General features: G+C 41.2%; 1 protein-coding gene across 1 annotated transcript in view; it reads left to right on the forward strand.

The window, feature by feature from the left end:
- The first annotated feature begins 798 nt into the window (after nucleotides 1-798).
- LOC127631764 (Golgi SNAP receptor complex member 1) overlaps nucleotides 799-15,862 on the forward strand; it is a 38,692-nt gene continuing 23,628 nt past the window's right edge. Inside the window, exons 1-6 of the mRNA XM_052110071.1 lie at nucleotides 799-881; nucleotides 1,587-1,698; nucleotides 1,823-1,910; nucleotides 2,198-2,305; nucleotides 5,276-5,367; nucleotides 12,232-12,306. Of these exons, the coding sequence (XP_051966031.1) occupies nucleotides 851-881; nucleotides 1,587-1,698; nucleotides 1,823-1,910; nucleotides 2,198-2,305; nucleotides 5,276-5,367; nucleotides 12,232-12,306 (506 nt within the window). The 5' untranslated portion in view covers nucleotides 799-850. The remainder of the gene's footprint in view (nucleotides 882-1,586; nucleotides 1,699-1,822; nucleotides 1,911-2,197; nucleotides 2,306-5,275; nucleotides 5,368-12,231; nucleotides 12,307-15,862) is intronic.

The following is a 15,862-nucleotide window of genomic DNA, read 5'->3' on the forward strand; positions in this document are numbered from 1 at the left end:
AATCCTTTTCCTGGAGTACCCCCTCACTATTTTAGAGGACCTAATAATGAGAATTTCTCATCATTTACTTTTCTCATTATTTACATATATGCATTTGGCAGATGCTTTTATACAAAGCAACTTACAGAGGCCTTATTACAGGGACCCCCTGGAGCTCAAGGACACAATGGTGGTGGCTGTGGGGATCGATCCGACAACCTTCTGCTTAACAGTTTAGTGCTTTATCCCACTACACCACCACCACACCATCTTCATTATTATACAAGTGATTGGTGATTTTTACACCTGTCATGCTCTAAAAAGGACAATATTGCAGAGATTTTTAGTTAAGTGACAAAAAAGAATAAACAAAAGAAATTCTTAAAGTAGTTCACCCAAAAATGACAATTATTTCATTTACTCACCCCATGCAGGTGTGTATGGCTTTCATTCTTCTGCTGAACACAAACAGAGATTTTTAGAAGAATGTTTCAGCTCTGTAGGTCCTTACAATGAAAAACTATTAAGCTTCAAAAGCCCATAAAGGCAGCATAAAATAAATTCAAATGACTCTCTTGCTTACATCTATATCTTCAGAAGTCACGTGAAAGGTGTGGTTGAGAAAAAGTTTAATATTAAAGTATTTTTTTAAAGCCAATTTCACATTCTTCGTTTTTTTCGGCAATTTGCATACTATTTTCAGCAGAAGAAAGTCAAACACATCTGGGAACGTCACGAGGGTGAGTAGATAATGACAGAAATGTAGTTTTGGGGTGGATCAACATCACCTGGAGGCGCTGTCGTGAACGTGCAGTGTGGAGTGAAGCGCCGCCTCTGCCAGCACCACCACGGGTGACGTTCAACAACAAAGATGGCAGGAGGAAACAGCAACTATTGGGAAGGTGAGGTGGCAAAGCGCAACGAATCCCACTAGACAAAAACATACATTTCACTTTGTGACAACTCAGACCAATTTCTCGTTTTTAATGGTATTTGATAATGTTTTCATTGAAACGCATTCAAGTAACTCCTGTAACTGTCGTCGTTAGCATTAGCTCGCTAGTCCGCAGACATCAGAGCTTTAGCCCTATGAACTATATAATGTGTCAGAAAATTTCAAGATGAAGTTTGTTAGCTCATATCACTCAGCTGTTCGCACGTGAAGCTGAAATGAGCTTTTCCGTACTCTTCGTTGTTGTGAAACCTAGTGAACTTCCTACTTGGACATTAGACAGCATTTATTTGGGCTTAATTCAAACGTTCAAACGCTCCTATGTTGCCCAAAAATACTTGACAGCAGCCTGTCATGACAGTATATCTAAACTTTCAAGGCTCGGGTGCATTTTACACTTGATACACAGGATATGGATGCTATGTCTTATATAATTTTATTGCCTGCTCTATAAATGTATCCTCAGTTTATAATGGTAAACTGACCAGCTCCACTGGAGAGTGTAATGCTAATGCTTATCTGAATGTTATCTTATTTTATTGATTTGTGTTATGTCATTTTATTGTCATTGATAACTGTATAAACCACATACATTTTTTAATGAGGGGAGCAATACAAATGCTGCATGTGATCTTATTTTATTGCACTTTGACAGACCTGCGGAAGCAGGCGAGGCAATTGGAGAATGAGCTGGACCTGAAGCTGGTGTCTTTCAGTAAACTCTGCACCAGTTACAACAGTGCTCGGGATGGCCGCAGAGGAGACAGGTTTGATGAACAACAGATTATCAGAACTTTTGTTCAATGAAAGAGCATTCCAAAGATAGCATTCCAAAGATAGCATTAGGGTGTTGTGTTAACACTGTTCTCTTCTATATCTGTTTTTTAATAGTTCTGATACAACACCTCTCCTCTGCAACTCCACTCAGGACAGAATGTTTGAGACCATGTCAGTGGAGATTGAGCAGCTACTTGCAAAAGTAAGACTTTTGTAAACCAATGTTTCATTCACAGCCAATATTCTTTAGCTGTCTGCTGTTTGTAGTGATGTTGGCCTTACTGCTCTACATAACTCAATTGATACATTTTCATAAACACATTTAATGAAGCTCTATTTGTAAATAATATTTATCATTCATAGCGCTTTGGTTCTTTGAGAAATTAAAACAAAATCACTTACAGATTTAGGTTTGAGTTTAATGTCCAGGTTAGTTTGAGGGAGGAACAAAACTAAAACTTTGTCTCACTTCTCTCCTACATTTTATAGCTTACAGGGGTGAATGACAAGCTGGCTGAGTATACGAGCACTCCAGGAGTAACGCCTCTTAATGCTGCTCTAATGCACACTCTCCAGAGGCACAGGGATATCCTGCAAGTGAGTTGCTTATCATTTATAGTCTCATCTGAGATAAGCACTGAACTGATCATCCCCAAAGGGCTGTCCCACCATTTTTGTGCATGTAATTATTTATACACTCACCTAAAGGATTATTAGGAACACCTGTTCAATTTCTCATTAATGCAATTATCTAATCAACCAATCACATGGCAGTTGCTTCAATGCATTTAGGGGTGTGGTCCTGATCAAGACAATCTCCTGAACTCCAAACTGAATGTCAGATTGGGAAAGAAAGGTGATTTAAGCAATTTTGAGCGTGGCATGGTTGTTGGTGCCAGACGGGCCGGTCTGAGTATTTCACAATCTGCTCAGTTACTGGGATTTTCACGCACAACCATTTCTAGGGTTTACAAAGAATGGTGTGAAAAGGGAAAAACATCCAGTATGCAGCAGTCCTGTGGGCGAAAATGCCTTGTTGATGCTAGAGGTCAGAGGAGAATGGGCCGACTGATTCAAGCTGATAGAAGAGCAACTTTGCCTGAAATAACCACTCGTTACAACCGACGTATGCAGCAAGGCATTTGTGAAGCCACAACATGCACAAACTTGAGGCGGATGGGCTACAACAGCAGAAGACCCCACCGGGTACCACTCATCTCCACTACAAATATGAAAAAGAGGCTACAATTTGCAAGAGCTCACCAAAATTGGACAGTTGAAGACTGGAAAAATGTTGCCTGGTTTGATGAGTCTTGATTTCTGTTGAGACATTCAGATAGTAGAGTCAGAATTTGGCGTAAACAGAATGAGAACATGGATCCATCATGCCTTGTTACCACTGTGCAGGCTGGTGGTGGTGGTGTAATGGTGTGGGGGATGTTTTCTTGGCACACTTTAGGCCCCTTAGTGCCAATTGGGCATCGTTTAAATGCCACGGCCTATCTGAGCATTGTTTCTGACCATGTCCATCCCTTTATGGCCACCATGTACCCATCCTCTGATGGCTACTTCCAGCAGGATAATGCACCATGTCACAAAGCTCGAATCATTTCAAATTGGTTTCTTGAACATGACAATGAGTTCACCGTACTAAAATGGCCCCCACAGTCACCAGATCTCAACCCAATAGAGCATGTTTGGGATGTGGTGGAACGGGAGCTTCGTGCCCTGGATGTGCATCCCACAAATCTCCATCAACTGCAAGATGCTATCCTATCAATATGGGCCAACATTTCTAAAGAAAGCTTTCAGCACCTTGTTGAATCAATGTCACGTAGAATTAAGGCAGTTCTGAAGGCGTACGGGGGTCAAACACAGTATTAGTATGGTGTTCCTAATAATCCTTTAGGTGAGTGTATATGGATATTATGACCATATTCTCAAGATTAATTTCTGTCTTGAGACTTCAAATTAAGGTGAAGTGCATTTTTACTGGGAAAAAAGTACTGTCGATACAATTACACATCATCTTTAAAGGGATGTTCCCCCAGCAATGAAAATTCTCATCATACCCTCATGCCATCCCAGATATGTATGACTTTCTTTCGTCTGCAGAACACAAAGATTTTTAGAAGATTATCTCAGCTCTGAAGGTCCATACAATGTAAGTGATTGGTGACCAGAACTTTTGAAGCTCCAAAAATCAAAAAGGCCACATAAAAGTAATCCATAAGTCTCCCGTGGTTAAATCCATGTCTTCAGAAGTGATATGACATGCATGGGTGAGAAGCAGATCAATTTTTAAGTACTTTATTTTTTTTTTACCATAAATCACCACTTTCACTTTCAAAATTTGAAAGTGAAGATTTATAGTAAAAATGACTTTTCTGTTTCTCACCCACACCTATCATCAGACCGAGAGAGAGAGAAAACACTCCGATCCCCAACCACGCAGCCATTTGGTCTTCGGCCAGCTGGGCAGCGGTCCTCTACGACGCCGGACAATGGCACTGGATCTCACCTTCTGGCGAACGGCAGCGAGCTCCTCCACCTCCCTGCAGACTTCAGTTTCAGCTCTGCCTCCCGGAGGATGGCAGCGAGCCTAGCCGCCCCCTGGTGGGCGGCAGCGGCTCTTTCTTCTCCTGGTGGATGGCAGCGGGCTCCAATGCATTTGGGCGAACCGCGCCTGTACCACCGTATCATACCTCCTCAGGGTCGCAAACCTCCCCCAACGGTGAGGGTTTTCTGACAGCGAGTCTTTCTCCTGCCGCAGGTTTCGGCACTACTGTGGCAGACTCTGCCTTCCCTACCAAGGAGGAAGTGAGAACTGGTATGAACAATCAACAGAACTTTAATTTGACATACAATGCTGAACTGAAACATAAGGACACACAGGCACGTGCATCTCTCTCTCTCTCACTGGTATCCCCGGCTCCTCTTTATCCCTCTCCAGGCTGACTCAGCTGATTCAGCACAGGGGGCACACACTTACTGCCTGTCCACACCCTCTTTAGAAATATCATCTGGAAATGATTTACTGCTAATGAATTTGTCAGTGTATCGTTCTAATGTTGGAGGAATGCTAGATGTATAAACCCCGAGAGAAACATTTTCAATTCAATGTAAAAAATAATAATATAATAAAAATAATATTTTAGATTAAATATTTCTATTAATAATGAAAAGCACTCTTATACATTTTTTTTTTTAAAGTATGCAAAAAAAGTTAATATTGTTTGAAAGCAGCTGTTCAGAAATTTGTGAATTACAACCCTTATTTCTTACAAATAAGATTTCTTTTTCATAATACATACATTACATTATATGCCAATATATATTTTAATTTCTCTTTTTATTCTTACTATTGCTGTCAATACTATACAATTATTAGTCTAATAATTTCTGAATGAAACTGTAATAATATAAAATAATACACTTTTAATACACTTTTTTTTTGGACCCCAGTTTGAAAACTCGTGGTCTAGAGGGCACTTGTATTTAATATCAACAAAGCTGACCTATCTTATGTTATTTTGAACCCCTTTAATTTTGTAATTTTCCTTCTAGGACTACACGCATGAATTTCATAAAACCAAATCAAACTTCATGGCAATCAGGGAGCGAGAAGATCTTTTGGGATCTGTCAGAAAAGACATTGAGTAAGTTTTCTCTTAAATATTTTTATATACTCGGAATTCTATAGCTCTCTTATTTTTTTCAAACCCAGCCAGTGTGGAATTATTTGTCATTTCTCATCCTATATCTTGTGTGATGGTCCTGTCTATGAACATATTTGCAGGTTATGCAGTCGCTTTGACACTTTTGCCTTAACACTGTGGGATCCCCTAAGCTGAAAATAAATTTTGCCATTAACCTGTTATTGATCTGAGGTGCAAAGTCATAGCACCTCTGTAGGCTGCTTGTTTAATTTGTGTTGCGGCACTATATTTTAACCAAATAAACCTCTGAATATCTCCCAGCCATTGATCTTGAATGTATTTTTTCAGTAGAATTAAACTGGCTGTAAGAGTGGGATTTAGCCTTAATTTGTCTGTCACATAGCACTGGAAAATATTTGTATTTGTTTTTACACAAATGAGCAGTATCTCCCACCCACTGACTTGTTTAGACACCTACTCATCTGACCAGCAATAAGTTTCCTGTTTACTCAGTATTGAGATCTCCTGTGAACTGCAGATTGGCATATTTTATAGACTTGTTCATACCAGCTTTTAGTTGGTTATTAGGGACATAAAGCAAATGGAACATATATGACAACCAGAAATAAAATGTTTAATCACCATAGCCAAGACATATGTAAAAATCACTTAGCAATCACAAAGAGGATGGAGGAATGGAGCATTCATTAATTCCAGTACCAAAAATGCTTTTGGTGTTAAATTATAACCTTCTGTTTGTTTTTACTTTTAAACAATGTCAACAAGTCTAAAAACCTAGATATTATAATTTAAGTCTGTTTTAACTAAACGTGGTAAATACAATTAACATATTAAGTTTTGAGGAGGATATTTCAGCTACTATACTGCGCTCAGTTCACATAATTTCTTAAAAAACATAACATTTACTTCCCCTTGTCTGTCACGTAGTGTCGGCTGTGGCTAAGTAGCGATTCTTCCATAGTAGATGGTGACTGTAACAGGACTGGTCGGTATGGGGAATGAGGAAGTGTGGTTCAGGTATCTTATACTCTTTATTCACACAATAACACTCAAAGTCGGGGCCGATACTCTTATTGCGTCGCACTCCTTTGCATCACTCTATCGCTCTCTCTATCGCCTCTGGCGTTGGCTCCTCTTATCGCTCTTCCCGGATTACTGCAGCAAGACACAGCTGTTAGACCTAATTGCTATACAGGGATGAATCCTTACCACTTCCCCTCTCCTTGGATGGACACACAACCACGCCCTCACCATACCCCCACCACCTGACTCAGTCCAGGGAGCCATCTGGCCTGCCCACCACACCACTTCTGGAGAGGAAATCCACGACAGCCATCTGCGGCCCTGGCCTGTGGACCACCTCGAACTTAAAAGGCTGTAATGCCAGATACCAACGGGTGATCCACGCATTAGTATCCTTCATGCGGTGGAGCCACTGGAGCAGGGTGTGATCTGAACAGAGGGTGAAGGCCCACCCCAACATGTGGTAATGGAGAGTGAGGACGGCCCACTTGATAGCAGAGCATTCCTTCTCCACGGTACTGTACCTATTCTCTCTCAAATAGAGCTTCAGACTAATTTACAGCACTGGCCATTCCTCCCCCTCCACCACCTGCGAGAGCACTCCCGCCAACCCCCTGTCTGAAGTGTCCGCCTGTAAATGAAAGGGAGAGAGAAGTCAGGTGTATGTAAAAGTAGCCTGCCACAAAGTACAGCTTTTACCTGCATAAACGCCTGTTGACACTGCTCCATCCACTGGACTGAATCTGGTGCTGCCTTTATAATAAGATCAGTCAGCGAGCTGGTGACAGCTAAATAATTAGGTACAAACCTACGTTCATAGCCAGCCAGCCCCAGGAACTGTCTTACCTCCTTTTTGGTCTTCGGTCTAGGGGAGGCTGCAATCACTGTGGTTTTATCCATTTGGTGCCGCACCCGCTCGTGGCCCAAATGGAAGTCCAGATACCGTACCTCCACCCACCCACCCAATTGCACACTTCTTTGGGTTTGCCATGAGCCCCGCTCGCCTCAATGCAGGTGCCGCTGCCAATCATTACTGTAAATAATTATATCTTCTCAATAGGCAGCGTCATAAGTAATGTCCGGAGGACTCTGTCCATGAGCCACTGGAACATAGCCAGAGCTCCAAACAAACCGAATGAATTGGTGTAAGCAATTTAGAAACGTCTGTGTGTTGTGATGGTTATAGGTGGTCTCCATAATGACCGGGGTGAGATGATTGGCTTTTAAATTTACCTCCAGCCCGAGCTCAACCCTCTCCGGGCCACAATCGCCAATGCCACAGTGACCACCTCCCTCCATAATTTCAGGAGGTTAAGATGTCATATTTGACACACGTCACCTCTATCTGTTCGTTTTACCTCATAATCGAGATCTCTCACTCGTTGTGTGACCTCAAAGGGCCCTTGCCACTTGGCGAGTAATTTGGATCTCGAGGTTGGGAGAAATACAAGCACTTTGTCTCCCGGTGCAAATTCCCGTAGCCAAGTTCCCCTATCATACATACGGCTTTGACCCAAAGTGTGGAGTTTTGCTCTAAGATCAAGAACGTATTTAATTTTATGTTAACTATTTTAAGGTGCCTCCTCTCAAGCTTCCCGTATGACGTCGAGCACGCCTCGATACCAGTGCCCGTACAGCAGCTCGAATGGGGAAAACCCTATGGAAGCTTGGGGGACCTCTCGTACTGTGAATAACAGGGATTCAAGCCACTGACCTGCCATTAGATTATGATGAGCTATCTGGAATAGCATTTCCCAAGGGCTCTTTGGTTTCAACAACTGGGTTGTATCTTCTTTTGTTTGAGCATCCTGCGTCACTTGATACAACCTATCTTTAATAATTGAAAAATAAGGATATGTGAGTGCAACGTCTGTCCGGAGACACTGACCATCAATCACTTTCATCTGATCAAAGGCATGCCTAATGGTCTCGGCTCATGACTGCTCCAGAGGGAAATCCCCAGCAGGGAATCATGTAAGGGCTGGTGAAGCTGAGACCTCCCTCTCCCTTACGTCATCCTAATGTGGAGCTGATGTAGATGGCCCTGGCTCAGCCTCCTCATCCATTGAGTCACATACCAAACAATGATATGCTTTGTCACAGGACCCATTCACACACATTTACATTTCAATAAAGAAGTAATCGCCGGCCAATTCGTTTCCAAAATTAGTGGATGGTTGAGGTGAAAATTTACCGCAGCCTCTACTATGCTTTTGTCCCCGAAATTGAATAGTGACTGTCACTATAGGATAACTTTAAATATCCCTCATCTTCACCCCGTGCTCAAAGCCACGTCTTGAATGAAACATTGGAGGATAATGGTTTGATTACAACCGGCATTCACCAAGGCTTGATATGTACTTCCCCTGACACTCACAGGTATGTGGTATGTTCCAGCTCAATCGTGGGTGGCCCGTGGGGTGTTGGGGACCAATATTCCCAGTTCCATCACTGGGCATTGGTCCTGGAAGTGCCCCAGCTCCCCACATCACCAGCAAGCTGGCCCAGCCTGCACCTTCGGCAGCGGGATTCACCAACCTGGGAAGACAAGGGGGACCGGCTGGTCAAACCCCCAGGACTGGGGAGACAGTTTGGGAGTAAATGGCCCCCGTTACCAGGGAAACTGGGTGGGGTGGGGACCAGATACGGGGGGGCGGGGTAGAAAGGTAGCAAGAGAGTGAGGAGTGAGAGAAAATGAGGGCTGCTCCACCCCCGGGCATGCCGGGCATATGGTCCTCCGGCAGCTGTACGGCCTCTTCCAGTGACACCGGCCGTTGGCACTATACCCATTCTGCTGTTCCGGTCTGCACCATCAGATCAACGACTCAGTCAGTTCCGCCAAGCGTCACGGAGCTGTTGGGCAAATGCCGAAATGGGTGGCCGCGCTCGCTCAGAAGTGCTGTCATTGTTGCTGTGAGCTGTGGCTGACACGTTGCATCATGGCTTTCTTTAAGTCCTCCTACACCAGGAGGTTCACGTCAGGCAGGTGTTGGAATGTGAGCTGGGCTTCCCCAGACAACAGCAGCAGGAGGCGGGCCGCCCACTGTGATTTCTGCCATTTCAACAGCTCTGCCTTTCGCTAAAAGGTATCTTTAAACTCTATATTCACACAATATCACTCAAGGTTGGGGTCGATAATGCGTTGCACTCCTGTGCATCACCCCCTCTCTCTCTGGGCTCTGGCGTTGGCTCCTCTTATCGCTCTTCTAGGATTACTGCAACAAGAAACAGATGTTAGACAATAATGGTTACCCAGGGATGAATCCTTACCAATTCCCCTCGCCCTAGATGGAGACCCAACCTCGCCACAGTTACAGTACAACATCTGGAAGTAGCGAATTAAAGTTGCGTATACGTGGAAGAATCCAGAACGGTGTAGCCATCCTATCCGCAGCTATTGCGTAAAGAAAATACATTATGTATCTTTTTAATAGATTAGAATTCAAGGATGAATGAGCTCAAGATTCCTAAACTGCTTCTTTAGCGCCATTATTATTTGTTAAGTGCTGACATGTGTGAGCTGTTATGTTCTCATTCTTTGAGGTCACAGTTATTAAACTTTTCTGTTTGACTATAAACACAAAATATCCTCTTTCTATAGCAGTGAGTATTGTTAAACTGCTTATTGGCTGATCTCAGCAGTTCTGATCTTCCTGCACTTATTCACGTATGATATATATGTTAAAATGTGTCATTTAAACATTATTTTCCGTAACCATATTTATTTTTACCTGAATTACAGTCTTACAGTGGGTGGCTTTTTTGGGTGTTCTGATATAGTGAATGCCATTCTGTGAACTATTTGTTTTTAGTATAGATTCTTTAAATTAGTATTGTAGAATGTGTAAGTAATCATTAAAGGGATAGTTCACCTAAAAATTAAAATTCTGTCATCATTCATGGAACCTCGTGTTGCTCTGAAGATTTTCTCTCTTCTGTGGGAAGCAGAATGACACCCTCAGTCACCATTCACTTTCATTTAATCATTATATAAACAGTGAAAGGTGAGTGATAAGGATCATTCTAACATCTCCTTATATGAAAGTCGGGTTTGGAACAACATGAAGTAAATGATTAAATAATTAATGTTGTATATCCCAGTATATCATAAATTGTGTTATTCATATATACCAACAGGGGGTGATATTGTAACTTGTGTAACGCACTTCTTGTGCTCAGCCATTTTCTGTTGTGCAGGCCCTGGGGGTTCTAGTTTCAGCAGTACCAGCGTTGGTGCCTTTGTCTGCTCCCGCTTACTCCCTGAGTTTGTGTAGCACGTGCTGTGCTCATCCTGTTACCTGGCTCTCCCCCCCATCGATCGACAGGACTCTGCAGCATAGCACTATAGAAATGTCAGCAGGCAGAAATGACAGTGCCTCCTGTGTGATTTAGTGCTCTGCACTTTAAAGTCTTGTTGGAATGATTAAGTTTGCTGTCAGCGCTCTGTCACTTTGGTCTGTTTGGACTGACAGTTGATTAGACCAGCAGGCAGGTGTAATCCCATAGAAACTGGATTAATAACCCTTCAACATCTGTCTGTTTACAATAGGTGCAGAGAAAATACACTCAACGGTGGAGGCTAGTTTGACAGGTTGTTGTTCAGGCAGCTATCTTTTAGGCATGTTTTACACATACTGCGTTTGTGGGGTATGCACATGTAGAGCTTTCACACCGACAAAGTTTCTGCTGCATCACAGAGCTGCAGCTCTGTAATTAAAAGAAAAATACATTTGTATAGCACCTTTCAGACATCAAGTGCAGCTCAAAGTGCTTCACAAATCAGAAATTAAAAGTCAAAGGAAGTGACTGCTTTAAAATATTAATTTGTATTATTTATTTTAAAACAATATGTATATTACAAATTAAAACAATAAAAAAAAGTTTGAAGTAAAAAGTAAATAATATACAGAAAATTTCTAGGTAATGTGGAGTTTTCCTGTGATAATGGCCAGAATTTCACAATTTGGCTGTATAATTGAACAAGTTATATAATTTAGAGTGAGCAATTGAGAACTAGTACAAACTTTATCTTTTAATCTAATTGCATGAACTGAAAATCACATTTGCATCTAAATGGAAATTAATTTACAAGGAATGCGTTATAAACTACTGTATAAACATAAACTGTGTTCTGTTAATTGCAGAATATAGACTGCCTTGTCTTGATTCAGTCAGATTTATTCAATAGAAACTGTGTGCCTGTCACTGCGTGTGTTAAAGCCCGGCACAGATGTCTTTTTTTGAGCAGTTGTTGAGTAGTTTGCTATTATAGTATATTATGTTCATTAAAGCCAATATTGCAGATAATTGTGTTGCTATTTAGGTTGATTGTGCATTATCAATGTGTTTTCTATTTGGCAGTAGACTGAGAGAATGCTCTAAATGTTATGAGCACCAAAATGACAAATTCCGCAGAAGCAATATGTGTGACACAGACCTTGTACAGTACCTCCAATTTCCTTCATTCTGCCATCAGAAGCTCTTTCTTCTGAGATGGAGATTTGTTTTAATTTGTGCTGTCAGGCCAAAGGACTGATGTTGTGTGAACACGGGCGGGTTTGTCTTTAGTTTACCCGAAGAACTCTTGGGAAAGAGCTGCTCTTCCCAGCACTGTGTTCATTCATTATTAACGCTAAATGCTGTCTGTGAGCGAGTGAAAGAGAGCCTGTACACAACACACAGGACGAAGAAAACCCCTCAATATTAGCCCATCCAATCTAAAATGGCAGGCCTTCTATAGGATACAGTTTATACTGTGAGCTGCTTGAGAGATTGCATGTTTCTGTTCAGTTGTTAATTAATGCTTTTTTCTCTTTTCAGGACATATAAAAGTGGATCAGGGGTGAATAACAGACGGACAGAGCTTTTCCTGAAAGAACACGAACACCTGAGAAAGTAAGATGCTTCCTAATGTGTACTCAACTTCACTCAAATACCGTTTGAATAATACTTATAAATTAGTATAAGAATGCTTGTTTTGTAGTAGACTAAGTATAGATATTGTATGAAGTTTACATACTCCTTAGCCAAATATATTTAAAGTTTTTTTTTTACAATTCCTGACATTTTATCATTGAAAACTTTCCCTGTCTTAGGTCAGTTAGGATCACAGCTTTTATTTCTTTCATCACATTCCCAGTACATACATGTTGTTAGTATTTAGTAGCATTGCCTTTAAATTGTTTAACTTGTGTCAAATGTTTTGAATATCCTTACACAAGCTTCTCACAATAAGTTGCTGGAATTTTGGCCCATTCCTCTAGACAGAACTGGTGTTATGGAGTCAGGTTTGTTGGCTTCCTTGGTCACACATGCTTTTTTAGTTCTGCCCACAAATGTTCTATCGGATTGAGGTCAGGGCTTTGTGATGGCCACTCCAATACCTTGACTTTGTTATCCTTAAGCTATTTTGCCACAAATTTGTTGGTCTGCTTGGGGTAATTGTCCATTTGGAAGACCCATTTGCGACCAAGCTTTAACTTCCTGGCTGATGTCTTGAGATGTTGCTTCAATATATCCACCTAATTTTCCTTCCTCATGATGCCATCTATTTTGTGAAGTGCAGTCCCTCATGCAGCAAGGCACCCCCACAACATGATTCTGCCACCCCCATGCTTCACGGTTGGGATGGTGTTCTTCAGCTTGCAAGCCTCACCCTTTTTCCTCCAAACATAGCAATGATTATTATGGCCAAATAGGTAAATTTTTGTTTCTTCAGACCAGAGGACATTTCTCCAAAAGTTAGATCTTTGTCCCCATGTGCACTTGCAAACTGTTTTCTGGCTTTTTATGGCAGTGTTGGAGAAGTGGCTTCTTCCTTCCTGAGCACCCTTTCAGGTTATGTCGATATAGGACTAATTTTACTGTGGATATAGATACTTGTCTACCTGTTTCCTCCAGCATCTTCACTATGTCCTGTGCTGTTGTTCTGGGATTGATTTGCACTTATTGCATCAAACTATGTTCATCTGTAGGAGACAGAATGCGTTTCCTCTCTGAGCGGTGGTCCCCTGGTGTTTATACTTGTGTTTGTACAAATGAACGTGGTTCCTTCAGGCATTTGGAAATTGCTCCCAAGGATGAACCAGACTTGTGGAGGTTTTTCTTGGCTAATTTCTTTTGATTTTCCCATGATGTCAAGCAAAGAGGCACTGAGTTTGAAGGTAGGCCTTAAAATACATCCACAGTTACACCTCCAATTCAGTACACTTCCTATCAAGCTAATTGTTTAAAGGCTGGACATAGTTTTTTGGAATTTTCCAAACTGCTTAAAGGCACAGTTAACTTAAGCGTATGTAAACTTCTGACCCACTAGAATTGTGATTATAATCAATTAAAAGTTAAACAATCTGTCTGTAAACAATTGTTGGAAAAATTAGTCGTGTCATGCACAAAGTAGATTGTCAAATCTATAGTTTGCTAATATTAAATCTGTGGAGTGGTTAAAAAAAAATGTTTTAATGACTTCAACCTAAGTGTATGTAAACTTCTGATTTCAACTGTAAACATGTACTGGAGCTTGTTTAGTTACTCTGGAAGGGTAGTTAAATTATAGGGTAATCAGAGTCCATGGATAAATAAATCTTACAAATATATACAAATTAAATAATTTTACATTTGCCCTTTGTGTTTTTTAATTGGGGAAAAAGTGCAGTCAGTTTAAATGGATCGCAAAGCAGCATGTGCACTTATTATATTGGAATTAGTCATTGTAATTTTGGCTTTGAATTGATGCTCCTGCGTCTTGGACAGAAACATTAATTGCACATCATAGGCCTACTTCATCTCCATTTCAACCCTGTTTGATAAGCTCAACAGAGCCACTGATAAATACAGTCACTGAAGATGGTGGTACAATTCCAGTCTTGAGATTCAGAGATCACTAATGATCCCTACTGGGAGTAGAAAAGTGGAAAACCTCCTGTACTGAGACACCTACATAAAGTCATCCTCTGGCAGTGAATGTGCGAATGGTGTTTGCTGCCTGAGATTTGGGGGAAATGGAGTGAATAAGTCACTCTACCTGAGCAATGATGGTTTCCTGAAGAAGGTTACCTTTAATAGACACACTCTCATTCATCACTAACTTAGCAAGGCCGCTTGAGTCTCTCTCTAGCAATGTTCCAAGTAAAATAGATGGCTTAAATTCACGGAGTCATCGAAAGTGACTGCTTGGCTGCTCGCATAGGCATAAGGTGATTCTGTATAACAAAGGATGGGACTAAAACTCTCACTGGTAATTTATTTTAAAACATTAACAAGAATCTATGGACTTTGGTAAAGAATTTGACAGTTTTTGCTCTGGGTCATTTGTTTCATAGAAAAGCTTTAGTGGATCAGTTCAAGTGAAAGAGGTGGAGAGAGAGAATATTACATGTGATTTGATTATTGCCTTGAGAGAGCTTGAATGAAGCATGATTGATGTCTAAGTTAAATAAGGGTTACTTGGCACAATCTGTGGGGTTAAACTGATTTAGTTACTCGCAAAGTTTGCAGAAAAACAGCTATAAAATATAGTTTCCTATAGAAATTTATATCTATTGCAGCAGAGGAATTTAATTGGTCATAATAGTATTTCAGTTTGCTAAGTAACCTAATCCAGTAACCACTGATTCAAAAAGTAATCTTAGTAACCGATTCCAAGAGTTTATTATAATAATAATTTTTTATACAAATTGTTCAAACAAGGAACAAAACATTAACTATAGGAATATAAGTGAGTATATCAAATTGACTGTTGGAGATGACATTAGCCTAGTTTCCATCCAATTTTCAGGCTTTTTTGTTATCGACAAAGTGAAAATGCGAATGTGACGGGGCAGAGGGCGGGGCAATGTTGTGATTCTACACACCCGGTCCCTTATCAGGCTAATCAAGTCTCCGAGAGGGATAAAGGCTGACTGCTGATGGTTGTGCGTGAGAGAGAGAGAACGTTTACAGGCAGCCGTCTACGTCATGCCGGGAGCTCCCCGTCCTGAGAGAACAAGGGAGGAATGTGACCGGGTGGGGCTGGGTTGTGATTCTACACACCCGGTCCCTTATCAGGCTAATCAAGCCTCCGAGAGGGATAGGCCGACTGTGGATGGGGGTGCGAGAGAGAACGTTTACGGGCAGCTCACCGTTGTGTGTTTATGTTTGTCTTTTTGGTTCAGTTTACCATTAAACTATTATTTATATTGCCAAGCCGGCTCTCGCCGCTTCCTTGCCAATTAACCGCTTTACAGCGTAAAACAAATGTTTGCGAAATTTGCCATCTTCTGCTTGTTCCATGCCCTTTTATATATAAAAATGGTGTGCGTGATGACGTCATGCCTAAAAAAAACACTTGGTTGCATAAGTTTTTGTTTATTGCGTAAGAAATCAGCCCTTATGCCGTTTCCATACAGAAATGTGTGTTTATCGCTCATTGTGTACCTTTCGCCTCCCAGAATTTTTTTTTCCTCTGAAGTTT

Source organism: Xyrauchen texanus, chromosome 38, assembly GCF_025860055.1.
Source record: "Xyrauchen texanus isolate HMW12.3.18 chromosome 38, RBS_HiC_50CHRs, whole genome shotgun sequence".
Taxonomy (NCBI): Eukaryota; Metazoa; Chordata; class Actinopteri; order Cypriniformes; family Catostomidae; genus Xyrauchen; species Xyrauchen texanus.